The sequence below is a fragment of the Eschrichtius robustus genome, chromosome 18, assembly GCF_028021215.1.
Source record: "Eschrichtius robustus isolate mEscRob2 chromosome 18, mEscRob2.pri, whole genome shotgun sequence".
NCBI lineage: Eukaryota > Metazoa > Chordata > Mammalia > Artiodactyla > Eschrichtiidae > Eschrichtius > Eschrichtius robustus.
This window is the reverse complement of record NC_090841.1, coordinates 13,938,985-13,957,211: the sequence shown is the minus strand read 5'-3', so window position 1 is coordinate 13,957,211 and position 18,227 is coordinate 13,938,985. Positions and strand designations below refer to the sequence as shown.

The 18,227-nt window shown below is 35.4% G+C and overlaps 1 protein-coding gene across 1 annotated transcript in view; it reads left to right on the top strand.

The window, feature by feature from the left end:
- Positions 1-18,227, top strand: part of TRPC4 (transient receptor potential cation channel subfamily C member 4) — a 164,850-nt gene that overhangs the window by 47,590 nt on the left and 99,033 nt on the right. The window contains exon 2 of the mRNA XM_068526460.1: positions 6-410. Within this exon, the coding sequence (XP_068382561.1) occupies positions 33-410 (378 nt within the window). The 5' untranslated portion in view covers positions 6-32. The remainder of the gene's footprint in view (positions 1-5; positions 411-18,227) is intronic.

The window sequence follows — 18,227 nt, the reverse complement described above, 5'->3', positions numbered from 1 at the left end:
TTCAGAGACCAAGAAATAGCATGGCATGAAACATGGCTCAGTTCTATTACAAAAGAAATGTTAATGCCCCCTACAGAGACCGCATCCCTCTCAGGATAGTCCGAGCAGAATCAGAGCTCTCACCGTCCGAGAAAGCCTACCTGAACGCCGTGGAAAAGGGAGATTATGCAAGTGTCAAGAAATCCCTAGAGGAAGCTGAAATTTATTTTAAAATCAATATTAATTGCGTCGATCCACTTGGAAGAACTGCTCTCCTCATTGCAATCGAAAATGAGAACTTGGAGCTCATCGAACTACTCTTAAGCTGTAACGTCTATGTTGGAGATGCTCTATTACACGCCATCAGGAAAGAAGTTGTCGGAGCTGTAGAGCTGTTACTGAACCACAAGAAGCCCAGTGGAGAAAAACAGGTACATGCAAAAATACTGGCTTTAGTTTATTTTACTTGCAGAAGGTTTCTACGGATGGTCACATTCTCCCCAAATTTTAAGAAATGTTAGCCTTGAAATCAGAACTATTATGACACAAAACCACTGCTAAGTACACATTTTATACTCTCCAAAAGTCACCGCCACCTGCACCTCCTACCCTGGCTAATCAGACTTTAGTGAGAACCAGAGCAAAACAAAGTAGCCTATGGTGGCTTCCCATACTTTGGAAACATTTCTATCTAATGGTCAATAATGTTTTCGGGGGGGCTACTGGGTACGTGTGGGTGTTTCTCCTCTCGTGCTTCATTTTCTGACGTTCTACAGTGACAGGCTGAATTCTTTTGCTACTTTCCTTTTTAACCTGCTTGCCTGTTCTGGAATTCTGCATGTTATTGCAGAAGTGAGTTGTACATATAATTCTGATATTGTTCTTTAGCAAACTCCAATAGATTCTTTTAAATTGAGACTTAAATTTTTAAAAAGCAGGAAAAAAAAAGATAACTAAAAAGTAAGTGAACTCCGACTGTAGGCTTAACTATATCAAATTTACTAATGGCAAAATGTAGCTGTATCTTAACGTCACAGGTAGAAAATAAACCAAAATGGCACACAATTATAAATACAGTGTGGTTTTATTCCTATTTTTTGTTCTTATCTCCCTATTTCTTTACCACTAAGGAAGTGGAGAAATCGTTGACAGAAACGAATAAGGAATCTATTTTTTCCTTATTTTCTATTTTTCCCATTTGTCTGTCTGGATCCTTCCCTTTGTTACTGCCCTGTATCTGAATCGTCTCTCTGATCCTTTATCCTTTCACGCTGAACTCTTCACTTCCCTGCATCAAGTCTCACTGACTAATTGCAGAGACATTGCATGTACTTCAGTGGCTCAAATCTGTCCTTTAAAGTAAAATCTTATAAAAATGTGTGTTATTACAGCTCTAGCAATTTCTGTTCTATTTGATAAGGCACAAACATTTTCTGCAAATGATGGACTCTTAGAGACATTACATTACTTTAAAGTAAGCTCTCCTGTAGCTACTATTACCTTTGCTTTACTGGAGGACTTTGATCAGAATCCCCACCACGATTAGGAGAAGAACTTCATGGCTGGGTGTCTCCTGAAAAAGTCTCCCCAGAATTTCGTGTTCTATGGCCCATTCTTATGTCTCACCACCATGCACCCCTTTCCCTTACCTGAGCCCAAACTTTGATAAAACAACACTCCGCAATGACAATAGTTCTTTGCTTGTTGCTTTACTAGCTTTTTGTTCTTTGTTTCATATCCAGTTGTTTGGGATACCTTCCCATCATATTGGTAAAACTTTCCTGATAGAAGGATTTGCTTCTTTCATGTATCCTTTCAAACTTGTAGTAACCTTGACAGAGGTGGTTAGGTAATGGTAATCTCTGAAGGCATATGTTATGTTATATCGCAGTTTTCCACCACTAGAGGAACACAGGATATGTAGACAGGAATGAGTAAGAGTGTGTTTTTATCTGTGTAAGTTCAGGCTCTACTTTCCCAGGCACCTCGTGATTTTGAAACTCCTTCCACAATCAAACCCCTAAAGTATCTGCATTTCCTAATAACAATGATCTTATATCGTACACCCTGTTGTTTCATATCTATAAGGGCAACCATAAGACAGATGTTGGGACTGTGGGCCTAGATCATCTGAGGTTGCAACAAGTCTATAGAACAAAATTGCGATTGTGTTTTCCCTGTTTATTACTGTATAACCTTCTTAATTCTATTGTCTAGAGAACAGTGACCAAACATTTCAGTGTCTCTTTAGTCAGTGACATTTGTGCTGGCCAAAGTAATTTGGTGTCTGGAGAAGATATCAGCTATTACGAGATTGTTTGCTGGAAGATGTTCAACTTCTGAGCTAAACTCTAGTCTGACAAGTGGGTCCTGGCTTCTTAGAGGCACTTGATCTGAACCCTGATTATTAATAAATGGCAGTAAAGGTTTGCAATCTGCCAGGAGTCTGAAATATCCCAGGCCATGTGTTTCTGGAAGATTTCTCTTGTATCAGTTTGTAAGCCAAGAATTTTCCTTTTCTATTTGCACATTCTAGAATTCCTCTTCAGCGAAGGCACTGAGAATCAACAAAACATTGCATCTTTTGGTTTGAACTTTCTAATTTGGAAAGAGCAACTCCTGTCTACCTCAGAGTGCCTGGTATCTTGTACAATAAAAGTGAGGTTGTTACCTCATGAAATGTATACAGTATAGCACATAAAAGAAGTCCTCAGGGCTTGCTGGGGGGAGGAAAGGCAGACAAACCCCATGAGAGCTTGGCTGCTTATCTGTGACCTACTTAGATAATGCATCTCCTAAGTATGGCCAACCTTGTTTGGAATAACAATTTCCATAAGCCAGTGTCTGATAGGTAACAATAAACTCTTGACAGGAATTTTTTTCTCTCATGAATTGTAATTCCTTAGATGATTCTTGTGATAATTGAAAGCCATTTTGTGTTTACTATTTTTGCCTAATTTCCAGTCTCATGGGCTTCCCCCAAAGACCCTGGAACACATTACCATTAATTTTGTTGAGGTCACTGAAGCCGAGTGTTAAAACCTGAGAACACTAATATCCAAGAGGACAAGATAAACATAACTTGTCTTAAGATGAGTCAAGGAAGAGGATCCAATATAAAAAAACATACAAATCTGATGATTAGAACACTTACTTAGAACTTAAAATGTGACAGACGTGGATCAGGAAGTACAGTCTTCTTTTACAAATTTGTCACAAATTGATTTCTTTCTCCTGAAAAAAGATGCAATGTGTGATGGCCTCCTGAAATCATGGGGGCTTGAGAATTCAGATTAATCTGTTTACTCTTCCAGTACATTCACCAGGGAACAGTTTACAATTTGTATATGCTTATTGTGTCAGGCCTTAGCCCGGGCACTGGGGAGAAGACATTATTCCTGTTTTCTAGAGTCTAGTTGTGAAGAGAAACAGGAAAAATATCATGGGAATATGAATAAAGGTGATCACAATGGAAAAGATGAAAGAGAAATAAATCCTTGGGTAATTATTAAATTAAATTGACTGGACTTGGTAAATACAAAATATTATGTTTTAAGGTTTATAACTGGAGAAAGTTAATTCCATTAACTGAGATAGAGATTATAAGTAGGGTTTATGAGACCTGCTTGGATATACTCAGTTTTCAATTTATTGACATTAACATCTAGGAGATAATTAGAAATTTTGGAGATAAGAAAGGGGTCTGGGATTGATATACAGATGATAGGGAAGACATTGAAACACATAAAATCACCTGTCTTCCTATCACCCTGACATTGATTGTCTATCCTTTCCATCATATCTTGTTTAAATGATTATGATTGTTAGTATGTTAAAAACTTTTCTCAGTGCAGCATCTAATGAAGATATTTAGGTTTCACCAGATAAATAGGTGGGCATAGATCATTAAGTATTTCCTTCCCTATTTAATGTACTTCTTCATAAACCAGGGTTTTGAGTTCTTAGTGTTTTATTTTCATTTTTACTATAAAAAATAGAAAGAGTAATACTTTACTTCTTTCATGTAGTAGACAGCACGGAGAACCTGTAGTTCTCCACACTAGGCAGGAAGATGGAACATTATGTATTCTTACTGGGGCTGCTCTCTTGCTAGAATCATTACTCTGATACTCTCTGATGATTTTATTAAACTTTTCTTTAACCTTCTTAGTATCTTATTTCCCTACAGGGAATAACCGACAGTGGCTTCTTAGCCCCTTTTCTTAGTCAGTTGATTGGTTACTTGACTTCTAATTATTTCTAGCAGACCTTAGTCTTTGATATCTTCTAAGGCCAGATTCAATTTCAGTTTTAGCTGCTTCGGTAAATGTTTAGCAGAAACAGAGCTTTCTTTTTCACTCTTCACTCAGACCATAGTACTAAGTCTTCAGTATTATCAAAATTTCTGCGAGGGCTTGTTAAAACATAGTTTGCTGGATCCCACCCCAAGAGTCTCTGATACAGTGGGTCTGGAATGGGTCACTGGAACTTGTGTTTCTGACAAGTACCCAGGTGATATTCAATACTAATGCTTCTGGTCTAGAGACAACACTTTATGAACCAGTGACTTAGAAGATGTTGACAGTTACAGAATACCTATAGTTGTCTACCTTGTGTTAGGTGTGCTGGACTCTACCATGCTAACCTTACTTTAAGGAGATTTCAAATAATTAGATTAAATATGAATGATTAAGTGATATTTAATGTATGAGAATTTCCCAACTTCACTAATATATTTATTATATTTTCCCTTCTTTGGGAAAAATACTTTGCTAAACATTACTTATCAGTTCAACAGTTAAGATCCTAGAGTATTTCAACTGAAGAAATTTTTGGTTTGAAAGCTCTGCTAAAAAGAGTACCAGATTTTAAAATTTTGAGGGATCTTGGAAATCTTGGAGACCACCTAATCCAGCCACTTCATTTTACAAAAGAGGGCAAGGAACCATGGACCCAGTGGCCTTTAGGGTTTAACCTAACCAAAAGAATCTATAAATTAATAGCTAGCAACCAACCTGGAGATAGTCTGAATGATGAACGTTCATTGAGCTTGTCACCATGCCAATAATTGTGGTAAGAATTTTGTTTGCATTATCTCATTTAATCTTCACATTATCCTGTGAAGGTTGGTGCTTTTGTTCTCCCCATTTATAGATGGGGAAATGAAGGCACAAAAAGGTGTAAGTGACACGTCTCCGATCACAAAACCAGGAAATACCATTGCTGGAACTCAAGAGTCAGAAGATAACTACCACATTGTCTGGCTCTAGCTGATTAGTTAATAATGCTACTTTAAGATATGGGTTATATAAATTTAAAAGAGCCTCTAGAGGTACATATTTAGGCTGTGTCTCTGTCTTGAACATTATGATGCCATTTATAATTTAGTGGCTCAATAGATACTGAGTCATTAGAAGTCATTAGAAGCTATGAAATGCCAGGGAAGAGCAGAGCTGAGTAACAGAAATGCTGACTTCTAGTCCTGTTCAACACTTGCTAACAGGACAAGCCTCTGAAAATCATTCTGAGCCTTGGTTTTCTTGGCTATTAATTGGAATCATAGAATTAATTTACTTGCTTCTTAATGTCTGGTGGTGTTAAAATTCTGTGAAAGTGTTTTATAAGGTGACATGTAATAACATAATATACTGTTATTACTGTTTTATGCCATATTCTCTGCCTTCCTATTGACAAACAAATATATGAATAATACAATATACACTGAAAAGAAGTTCAGCACTGGCAATTTACCTTCTTGAGTGCATGACTTCATTTTCATTTGAAAAAATGCACTTACTGGAAATAGAAACCCTGTTCAGGGAGAGCAAAGGAGAATTTAACTGTTTACTCTTTCTCTTTCCATCTCAGTGCACATAGGGGATTTAAAAAATAATTTCTGTAGATGTTCTATTGCAATTTGTGACTTTAGAAACAGTACCTATTATGTGATCAGGAAATCAAAGAGTGAAATAGGAGATTGGCATTAGCAGGTTAATGCAAATATATATCCAAATCAAAATATACCCTGCTGACTAAAAATAAAGGGCATTTTTTAGTTGATATGAGTGCTAATAAATATATCCCTGGCTAGTGGGCAGAGATAAAGTTTACTTTTATCTCTTACATTCATCTGATTTTCCTCACTGGACTTCAGAACAAGTAATTTACCTTCTGCAGTCCCATGAACTTCATATGGTCCCTATTAAATGTTGTATATGCTAAGACAGCCTATCTGTTCTAGTCTTTAGAGCTGCCCCTTGCAGAATGAAAACATTTCAGCTTCCTCAGTAGTTAAACACTTGAGGTTACCCCTTTCTATTTGCTTTTGTTACATCCTGGATATTAACAGTAAGTGAAACTAAATAAATGTATAATAACCATAATCTTGGTTACTATGAAAATTCAGAGAGTATGAGAGTAAAAGCAAGAGCAAGAGATAATTATAGTAAAGTATTAAAAATGTTCTCCCCCCAAAATACTTATCCTATTGTGAGACATAGCTAGATAAATCATCAGTTATACTTTCTTTATATCTGGATGTAAAATATCAATAGGAAAGATGTTTATAATATTGTCTAAATCCACCATTAATATGAAAAAGCTGAAAATTATCCCCAAATATGATCTTTATAATGTAAAGTAGAAATCAATATAAAGTAATTTTTATTAAAAAGTACTTTGAAAGTCTAAAAATTAAATTGAGTCTTATTATTCCACAGCAGGGAATTTAAATGCTATTACAACACAGAGCCTAGATTGCCTTTAGTCAACTGGCAATTGGCAATCATAAGAAATCTGAATAATTCTGCCCTAAATGGAAGAATTTTTAAAAGACGGACTATGTTACACTGTTAATATGATGAAGTGGATTAAGATAACAGGCCATTCTGACTCATAAAATAATACACACTGACATTTTCTTCTTCTTGAAGACCAGCAAATTATAGACAAGTAATTCTCCTGAACCATGTTCTCTGTTCTTTCCTCTCAGCATATCACACTTATTATGAAAGTAAAAGTAATCATCATCATCATTAAATATATTTGGAACCCACAAGAGCAAAAAGCTTTTAGCTCCTTTTGAAACTCAAATGAAAAAAAGTACAAAAAACAATCTCAAGCATTAGAGCCCCATGCAGTGAGGCATTTCCACACCACAATAAGAAAATACAAGACAGGGCCCTTATTCTCTGTTTGTAGACAGGGAAGGAGTGAGATATAGTGAAAAGAGTCGAGAGAGAGAAAGATGTGTCTATAAATCCTATTTTATAATCTCAGGCAAATTATTTGAGCCTTTTGAGTCTCAACTTTCTCAGAAATAAGAGGGGGATGAGAGTCCCTGCTTGCCAAGTTGTTGTAAAGATTGGATAGTTAACACACTAATGTCACTGGCATCAAAAGAGCTCGGTACATGCAAATCCCTCCACCTTGATGTCATTTGAGTATTTTACACATATTCAGTTCAATTTAATTAAAAATACATATGTGCATTGAAGAGGCTAAAAATTCCTCAAAGCAAATGCATTGTGAAGTGTTACTGCTGGTGTGAAGAGTGAGTTTATGTTAGAATAAGAGAGACGGAAACTAGCCTTTCAAATGTGAGCTTTGGTGAAAAGATTTTTGGGGGTCATTTTTATTAAATACCCCCCAATCCATTATAAATGTTGTGATTAAATCTAAAAATAATAACTTGATGTCTTAGTAAGCAGTATATCAATTGAACTTCATTAATTGTAATAATTTAAAAATTAATCATTGAGGAAAAATGATGTCATTCAACAATTGTAATTCATTGAATAGATAAGGTTTTAATATAATTAGGAATTTTAAAAATATATATTATGATTAGAATGTCTCAAAACTGTTTTTAAAATGTCCTTTCAACCTATTATATTTACTTCTGCTCTGATTAGACCTAAAGTGAGTAAAGTTTTTATTGCTTTAATATCTGAAACACAAGAAAGTGAGGATTGAAGTAATGTAGAATTTTAAATGGTCTTTTCAAGAACCAATTTTCAAGCACTTAGAAAGAAAAAATATTGTCATTTTTATTACCACAATTTATTCTTTATGCAATAATTTTCTGGTTCAAGTAATGTCTAGATATATCAGTATTCCAAGTCTCTAATGTTTGAATCAGGTATTAGAAACACTTGACAGTAATTCCAAACTGTGAGTTTTGAGCATGTAAGAGCTGATTTATAGAATCTAGCCTTCTCAGAGAATGCTCAAACCCACCCAGAAAGAGTGGGTAGTTTTGGGAGAGTAAGAGAAATTCATAATTACAAATTTACCAAATGGATGAATAACCTCTCTTCCCATAAATGAGATGATGATGGAGGAGTAGGGTGGGTTTAAGTCTGAACAATCTTCAACCCTGTCACATGTGTAACCTAATTGCAACATTTCTTTTCAGTTTCTGGACTCTCCCAGGGAAAAGTATATAGATTTGTTTGATTTGGAGATACAGGCTTAATTTTTAAGCACTACTGGTACCGTCAGGTAAAAATGTGAATTTTTAGTACAATAATATCTTGATGAATAAAGTATAAATTAGAAATAATTATGCATTTATTCAGACCTTATACTATGTCTATTTCCCACTGTCCAAAATATCAGAGAATCCTCAACTAGTAGTATATTGTAATTTTCCTCAAAAACAATACATAATTTGAAAAAGTAAATAAGTTGAGGTGTATTGTAAATTTCTATTAGATGTTACCATGGTGGTGGTAGGTCAAGGGATACTAATAAAAATTGTTTATAATGATTGAGCATTATAGTGTGCCAGGCATTCTCTTAAGACCATTCTACATTGTTATCTCATTTAAACCTCATAACAATCTTTGTAATAAGTTCTTTATTATAGCCATTAAAAAAATAAAAAGTTAACTTACCCAAAGTCACCATCACTAACTAAGGATTTAAACTGTTTTCTCCCCTCCAGCAACCAATGTGGACTCTACAATTGCAGACTGCATACTTGCTGACTTTAAAACCAGCTTTAGAATCTTCAACAATAGTTGAAGCAGTCGTTATTAAATCATAGGGTTTAAATGAGGAGTAATGCATGAGTACATGAGTAGGGGATACAACAAACTTGGTTTTTTTTGACCGCCGGGTATGTATTTTCACATTTATTTAATGGATTCCTCCCAGTACACTGATAAGGAAATTGAAGCTCAGAAAAGTTGAATAACTTGCCCAAGGGAGATTTGAGTGTAGGCTTCTCTGTTTTCATGGACTTTACTCTTCCTTTGTCAAACTGCCTGGTTACTTTGGCCATGAGATGTCTGGCACTCTCAGCCCTTCAGAACATGCCGCCTCCTAGGAGCAAAACTTGGTCCTGGAGCAGCATAGAAAGATCTCTCCAGGTCCTTGACTCCTCGGGATCATCCTGAAATTCCTTCAGCCAGAGGCTCCTGACCAAATCTTCTAGTACTTTTTTTTTTTTTTCAGATATGTAAAACTTTATTTATTTATTTATTTTTATTTAACATCTTTATTGGAGTATAATTGCTTTACAATGGTGTGTCAGTTTCTGCTTTATAACAAAGTGAATCAGTTATACATATACATATGTTCCCATATCTCTTCCCTGTTGCATCTCCCTCCCTCCCACCCTCCCTATCCCACCCCTCTAGGTGGTCACAAAGCACCGAGCTGATCTCCCTGTGCTATGCGGCTGCTTCCCACTAGCTATCTATTTTACATTTGGTAGTGTATATATGTCAATGCTACTCTGACACATTTAACAAAACTGGTTATCTGATTCCCTCGATTTCTCCTAGATTCTTGTAGGAAACAACTGGCAGTGATAAGGACACGCTGGTGGCACATTGAGAAAATGCTAGGAAGAGGGAGGTGATTACAGGTCAAGCCATGTGCATTTCAATATTGTCCTGTGGTTGGGTCTGACACAGAGGTTGAGGAACTCAGAGAGGACCTGACGGCTGAGACTCTGCAGAGATAGACCCACCCTCCCAGACTGGAGGAGGCTATTTTGCAGACAACACAAATCCTTTTCCTATTTATGTGTGAGATCAATTATGAAGCCCTGATCGAATTAAACATCTCTCTTTGCTACCATCATATCCTGTACACCTCTTCACACCTCTTAGAATATTATGTTGAAAGTATGTAAATAGTATTACTTTCCCCTACTTTGTGAACCTCACAATACCAACAAGTGTATGTGTGTGTGTGTGTGTGTGTGTACACCCTCCATACCTGTGGATTCTGCATCATCCTTGGATTCATCCAATGGCAGAGGGAAAATATTCCCCCCCACAAATTCCAGAAAGTTCCCAAAGGCAAAACTTAAATTGGCCTTGCGCTGGCAACTATTTACCTAGAATTTACATTGTATTTACAACTATTTACATAGCATTTACATTATATTAGGTATTAGAAGTCATCTAGAGATGATTTAAAGTATATAGGAGGATGTGCATAGGTTACATGCAAATACTATGCCATTTTATATAATGGACTTGAGCATCCTCGGATTTTGGAATCCAGGGCAGGGGTCCTGGAACCAATCCCCTACAGATACCGAGGGACATACATACGCATATACACAAACAGATACACACAGATATGTCTACACCCACACGTATGCACGCACACAGGCTTGTGCAAGCACACACACCCCTTCATAATAAAAATAATGGAAAATGAAACTGCTTTTCTTAAAATCATAGGTAGTTTCTTAGGTTTGGAAGAGATTCTAAAGGTTATCTGGGACAAACACACATACAGTGTTTACTATCTGTGCCAAGCACGAGCAAAATCGAATCACTATATTATTCTTTTTTTTTCACTTTCAAATGATCTTAATGCTCACACAGATCAGCCTGATTCAGTATGGAAGGGCATGAATACCAGGAGGTGAAGGTCATTAGATGCCATTGGAGACCTGTCACAAATACATGGTAAAATATTACCATTAGTGATCTGGATATTGGGATAAAGTGCATGCTTTTCTTTTTTGTGCTTTTCTGTCTTTTCTAAAATCTCTACAATGAACATATTTTATTTTTAAATCAGAGAAGAATACGTGTCTCTATCTATATACATATCTGTATGTATATTTAGGGACAGGTGCATTTATCTTGGAGAAACTGGTTATTTATGTCATCATCCACACTGACAGACCCAGCAAATGTAGAATCACTATATTATTCTTAGTATAGAATCACTGGCTTCTGCTCCTTCAAGTCCACTGGAGCAGAGCAGCAAGGAGAACAACTCAAGATGAAGAGACAGAAGTCTCCGACAGAATGGTTTGGGTGAACAAATCGTCAGTAAAGGAATCATGTGTTTTCTCATTTCTTCTCTTTATTCTACTATCTTTAATATTTCCTTGGTTGCCTACCGTGACCAAGATATTGTTAAAATATGATCACATAGTAGACCTTGACCTCAAGGAATCTAATCTAGCAATCAATTGCAACTTCAAGATAAATAAAAGTAACAGTATATAAAATGTATACTCATCCATTTTGTTTTGTATACAAGATTGATTTTCCATTTGTATTTACATAAATATTTTTGTGGGAATAGGGAACTAGTGCTTAATGTCTAAGAATTATCCATATTAGATTATACAAGACACAAAAATTGAAGAAACTTAACATCAGTAAAAGAAGAAAGAGACCAGTACCATCATATTTCTGTGAAATGATAGAAGTGTATAAAAAACATTCAGTAGATTTGGGAAAGTGTAATATGTTGACATATTAGAAGAATTTTTGTACAGAATAATACATATAAAGCATACACTTCACCCTAAATGGAATCAGTATGAAATATATTTGCTTTGCATACATATAACTATTAGCTTTATCAATGAAATGCTTAAAATTAAAAAAATTTTATTTCGTAAATTAAATATATATTAAATGTTGCTAAACATACTTCTCTTGCATACTTTATCCTAGAGTATCAGAGCCCATTAATCTTTTTTATCATCTGAGGAGGCTTTGATTCTTTTGGTCGAGCCTTAAATTACCAGCTTTAGGAAAGACATTTCAAGTATATTCTATTTAGTGCTTTTCAGCCTAAACTTAATGTTTGACTTGCAGGTAGTGTTCATTAAGTCATATGTTCTAGCACCTATTTTGGATGACTTTTACTTTACTATACCATGTTCTCCTTAACCCAAGTCTACACTGCCTGGTTCTCTCAACAAAAAAGCAAAAACTCAAGTTTAACTTTGTAAAATCAGAGAGCAGTTTGATATCATACTGACCCTACATCCCTCTCCCCCTTCCCCCATCCTCCTGCTTCCCTACCACACACACACACACACACACACACACACACACACACACACACAGACTCCTGGAACCATTACCTTAGAGATATGAAGAAAGTGAAATTTAGAGAAGTTCAGGAAACTTGCCAAAGATTACTGAGATTATTCATTCTTGAGCCAAGATTAAAATTCACTTTTTTTGTCTAGAATCAAATAGAAATATTTACCATAAACATTACTTTAATTCCAGCCTTAAACATTTTGTAGAACAAGGAAAGGATACAGATATAAATAAATGTTTCAAGGTTTAGTTTTGGGTAACAGGAAATGTTTCCTGGTGGAAAAAGATCAGGTTTGGAATCAGACAGATAGGAATCCAAGTCTTAGCTCCACCCCTTACTATTTGCGTGACCCAGTGGTGATTATTTAACTCAAAACGGAAAATGGTAATGGCTATTTCTCACAGTTCTGATGAGAATTAGAAATTTGAAATACTTCATGTAAAGTGAATGCCTAGTGTATTTACATTTGATTTCGTGTTGTTGTTATTATTATCATCATTCATTCATTTCAGAACCAACTACGCTAATTTGATCAATGTCTAAAGATTGACATTTGCATCACGATTCTAAGTTGTCATGATTAGATTTCAAATACACTGATGCAGACCACTGGAGGCAAACTTGCTGAATTCTGGTGATGAAATCTCGAAGGCAAGGCATCCCAAATATCTGCATAATGGTCAGGAGGATTGTGAATCGATGAGAGGTTGGATGGAACCAGGAAGCTTGACTGTGACCTCAGAGATGTGGAGAAGTTAGGAGAGTGGAAATTGACCAGGCTTCTAAGACTACAGTGAAGTCTAAATACATATAATCTAAGCATGCTGTTAATCATCTGATACAATGTAGTTTCATTCTGAATACAAAGAAAGAAAAAGAAAAATCATGATAAAAGAAAATTATCAGAGATGATCTCAAGGAAGAATAAACAGGTTCCCTTAAGGATAATTTAGGGAGTATGTGTTCAGAAGAGACAGGTCATTTAAATGCAACATTATGAGAATAAAAGCAAAACATCTCCTGCCATAAGTCACATTTCTTTTAATAAAGATGAGGTAAAGCACATCATTTGTTTTGACCACACTTAAGGAAAAGACTGCCACCTGGTGAATATTTGAGGCCTTTTAAAATACATTAGTATTAGTTTAAACATCTGGCATGAACTCAAAAATAATAGTCACCCACTTTATATTATTTTCCTTTAATTTCATTAGATTACAGTTTTGCACATCACCATATTAGCAGAGGTTTTGTAAGGCACCATAAACATCACAAGTTTCCATGAAATTTATCCATTTTTACCTGGTACAAATGCATCTTTTACAGGTCACCTAATTCAGACGAAATATTACCAAGAAAAAGTAAACAAAAATTTATGAACCACCATGATATACTTTTATGGATTTCTTCTTAATTCTATAGCAAAATGACAAAAATAATATCTTGGGATCACTATAATGCTGATACATTCCATTCTTTACAGATCTGATCCAAAAAGTCAAGAGCCGGGGAAAGTCATTTTTCATTCTATAACTAGTGCTGTAGTCAGTCTGTTTTGATTTTCCCCGGGACTTAGCTTTTTCTGTATATTTTATCTGAGGCATGAAAGATAAGGAATTAATTCCCAAAGTTTTCTTCTTGTAGCAGCATGTTGCCACTCCACCTATCCTGGTAAGTATTTTTGACACACTAAAGTGGAGATTAAGAAGTCTCTTAGCTGGTTGCTACAGAACTTGTAAATTGCTGAAGTCTTTCATTGTTGTATCTCGAGATTCAAGATTGAAGCTAAAGAAACTCAATGGAGGAAAGAAAAAAAACCATGATTCTTTCCCTTCACATGTGTATTTCTCAGCCCCCAGTCAAAAATCTAGGTAATATTTTCTTTATCAGTGGATGGAGGAAAGCCATCATTCCATTCAGAGGACTAAGTGCCTATCACTTTACTTTTGCCGAGAAAGTCCAGCTATGGGGCTGACATGACTTAGCACCTGTCTCTTTTCATTAGTTTCACACTGTCATATCCTCGAATTTTTCCAAGCATTAGTTCAGTTATTTTTATGCAATCTCAGAAGAGAAGTTTTGTGAAACAAGTTATTTCCGTAGCACTCCTTAGTTTTAGAGCTATGTTTTTATCCTGAAAGACTGTTTTTGTGTCCTTGCCTTTCCTTGATACTTACCAACATAACACATCGTGTGACAGTGATGGATCATACTGTTAACCTCATTTGCGTTAACTTGCTAATTCTTCTTTTTCTTTTTTTTTAATTTTTATTTTATATTGGAGTATAGTTGATTAACAGTGTTGTGTTAGTTTCAGGTGTATAGCAAAGTGATTCAGTTATACAAATACGTGTATCTATTCTTTTTCAAATTCTTTTCCCATTTAGGTTATTACAGAATATTGAGTAGAGGTCCCTGTGCTACACAGTAGGTCCTTGTTGGTTATCTATTTTAAATACAGCAGTGTGTACATGTCAATCCCAAACTCCCAATCTATCCCTCTTCCTACCTTCCCCCCCGGTATTCATTAAGTAAGTTCTCTAAGTCTGTGAGTCTGTTTCTGTTTTGTAAATGAGTTCATTTGTATCATTTTTTTAAGATTCTGCATATAAGCGGTATCAAATGATATTTGTCTTTCTCTGTTTGACTTAACTTCACTTAATATGATAATCTCCAAGTCCATCCATGTTGCTGCAAATGGCATTATTTCATTCTCCTTAATGAAGCCTTTTTACCTTTAATTTTTCCCTCATTTGATTACTAATATATACATATAAAAACTTTAATTACCCATGGTTGTTGTATTTTGGGTCTTTAAAAAACAAAATCTTTTTCACCCTGTTATACTGTGATGGTCTTTGTAGTTCATTTTCTTCTCAAACTTATGAAAACCAGCCTATTCCTTAGGCAGATTTTACTCTTCAAACCAAATAAAATTTTAGTCCTGTTTTCTTCTCCTGGCTACATAATACTACGCACATTCTAGGTAATAAGTAACAGTTTGCTGAATAGATGGATGAACATGACAGATTAAAAACCCCCATCATAGCTCATGAAAATAAAGCAGGCAAAGAACAAACTGGCAAGATAAAATCAAACATCAAGGAGCTTATAGACATTAGTGAAGGTAGCACTTCTGATATAGATCATATTCAGAATGAAAACAAAATTATTAATACCTTCATTATAAAATTTTCTGGGAATATATATTTTTTGAAATTGGGCCTCTAGTTCACCACGATGCTGTGTTATGATTGTAAGTGAAGTATTGTGTTCTGAGAAGCCTCACCTCATCTTAAAAAGTTAAAGTTCCACGTGAAGCATGCAGACTTCCTTGAAGTAACTGCAGTATTTCCATAAAAGCCTGCAACTGGTAAAAAAATATAAAGCACACTACCAATTTTGTAGATATTGAGAGAGAGAGAGAGAAAGAGAAAGCATGTATATCTGGGTGAGAGAAAGACAATGTATATCTCTGGGTAGTGGGATTTAGGGGGAATTTTGCTTTACCTTTTGTACTTTTGATATTTTAAAAATCTTTAGGCAATAAGGGTATATAGCTTTTGTAATAGGAAAAAGTCAATGCTTGTCTCAAAGATCATAATGCTCCAGCACATCATAACAGAAAAAGGCAGTGAATGAGAAAGAAGTTATTAAATATATGGGCAGGTTAGGCATAAATACAGAGTTGTTACCATTATAGTAATCAATGAAAGGGATATAAAATTTAGCAATCTTATACCCATTCAACAGGCCCATTCTTTTAGGGTTCATAAATGAAATCTAAAATTTTATTTACTATTCTTAAATTTGATTTCCCATTATTAATAGAAAAATAAACACCACAATTGTAATCATTGTGTTTTCATTTTTAATATCATAAAAGTAAAGGGTACTTTCTCCTCCTTACATTTATGAATCACTCCAACTCTGTCAAAGTTCTTTCATCATATTAAGGTGACTTGATCCTGTGGGTAGACAGGCAATGCTGTTATCGCTAAAAGTGAAGCTGGTGAATGAGGTGCTGGAGGCCACACTGATAGTTAGTGGATGAGCCAAGGTCACCTGACAACTCAGCTTTATCTCCTCTGCTCCTTTCAAGGTAACCGATCCAAACTCACACCCACTTCATAATAGCTAGACATTCAGAATACTACCCAGCACAGCCTTACTAATTTGTAGCCTCTAATATCTTCTTAACCTCAACTGCTGGTTCCATATTTTCAATTTGTATCTCCTCATTCATGGTGTTTTGGATCAGCATGTTTTTCCATTAGGATACACTATCAGTGTAATTCTGCTGCATGTCTCACTGCCAGAAAAGCATCCATATGAAATTCTTATTATATCCTCTCTGTTTAATAGGTGCTTTGACAGATAAAAGCTCTTAGAGTGAGTTTTCCACTTGAAGCATATATGTTTTAAAGAAATTGAAGTACTAACAACAACATGCAATGGAATTTTGCTGTACTGGATTGATGAGACCTTGTTCCTATACTTCCACAATCCCCATATTTTGAGTGTTCTTCAATCAGAGTGGATTAAGATGCGAGGATTCATGTCATTTGTCCCCACATTCCTGCCAAACATGTTCCATTCAGTTTGGCAGACAAAATCTAGTGCTATATTTCCCATCGTCCTAAGAGTCTCAGGGCACTTGAAAATTACAGGCAAGCTTGATAATATTTGTTTAAATTTAACATAAAATAAGATCTCTTACTCCATGGAACCTTGATTGGAACCTCAAATCACAGGACTTGACATAATTATATCAACTTTTATTCATTCATGTAAATCTACATTAATCATGTGCAGAACAGTTTAAACAAATCTATGAAGAAAAATATAAAACAGAAAAAATGAAGGCTTACCTTGATGTATTTTTAACCTCTGAAAGATTTGTTTTATTTCAAAATTATCTCTATAATAATTTAGCAGTATGTGTTTCTTTGTGTGTTTAAAATAAAATCATAAAATCAAAAATTGAGAAAGGAATTCATAAAACATAAGACAAAAATTAATAAAAATAATTCTATTTAATGCTGACTAATAAGTCAACAAAGGGCAATAAGGCAATTGTGCAATCTTCTGAATTTTATGCTCCATCTATATAGTGAAACTAGCACCCTTTATTTTTGTTGGAACTAAATCCTTTTGGAAAAGCAACTTAGCGACGTTTAGCAAAAGCAAAACCAAAGAAAAGGGTATTCATATTTAACCACTCTTTCATGTATTCAAAATGGAGGTGATTAAGTAAATTACAGTGTATTTTTAATTGAAATATTGCACAATCATCACAATAATATTTTAAAGTTTTAAAATCTATCACGGGATAAATAAATACCAAATAACAACTGAATTCCATATGGATTAAATAAATAACGTTATAATTAATGTAAATATGATGCAAATACTAAATCTCTTTAGCAAGGGTTAGGGGTTTTCATGTGGACAAGACTTTCTCAGCTTAAAAGTAAAGCAGATATTTAGCCTATACAAAACCCTATACACATGGCTTTCATTCTCAAAGATTGGTGACCTATTTTCATGGATGAATGTCTGGGCTACACAGAGCAATATTAGGGGAAAAGGGCTTCCCTGGTGGCGCAGTGGTTGAGAATCTGCCTGCCAATGCAGGGCACACGGGTTCGAGCCCTGGTCTGGGAAGATCGCACATGCCGCGGAGCAACTAGGCCCGTGAGCCACAACTACTGAGCCTGCGCGTCTGGAGCCCGTGCTCCGCAACAAGAGAGGCCGCGACAGTGAGAGGCCCGCGCACCGCGATGACGAGTGGCCCCCACTTGGCGCAACTAGAGAAAGCCCTCGCACAGAAACGAAGACTCAACACAGCCATAAATAAATAAATAAAATTTAAAAACAAACAAACAAACAAACTTAATATTAGGGGAAAAAAAGACTGATAAATT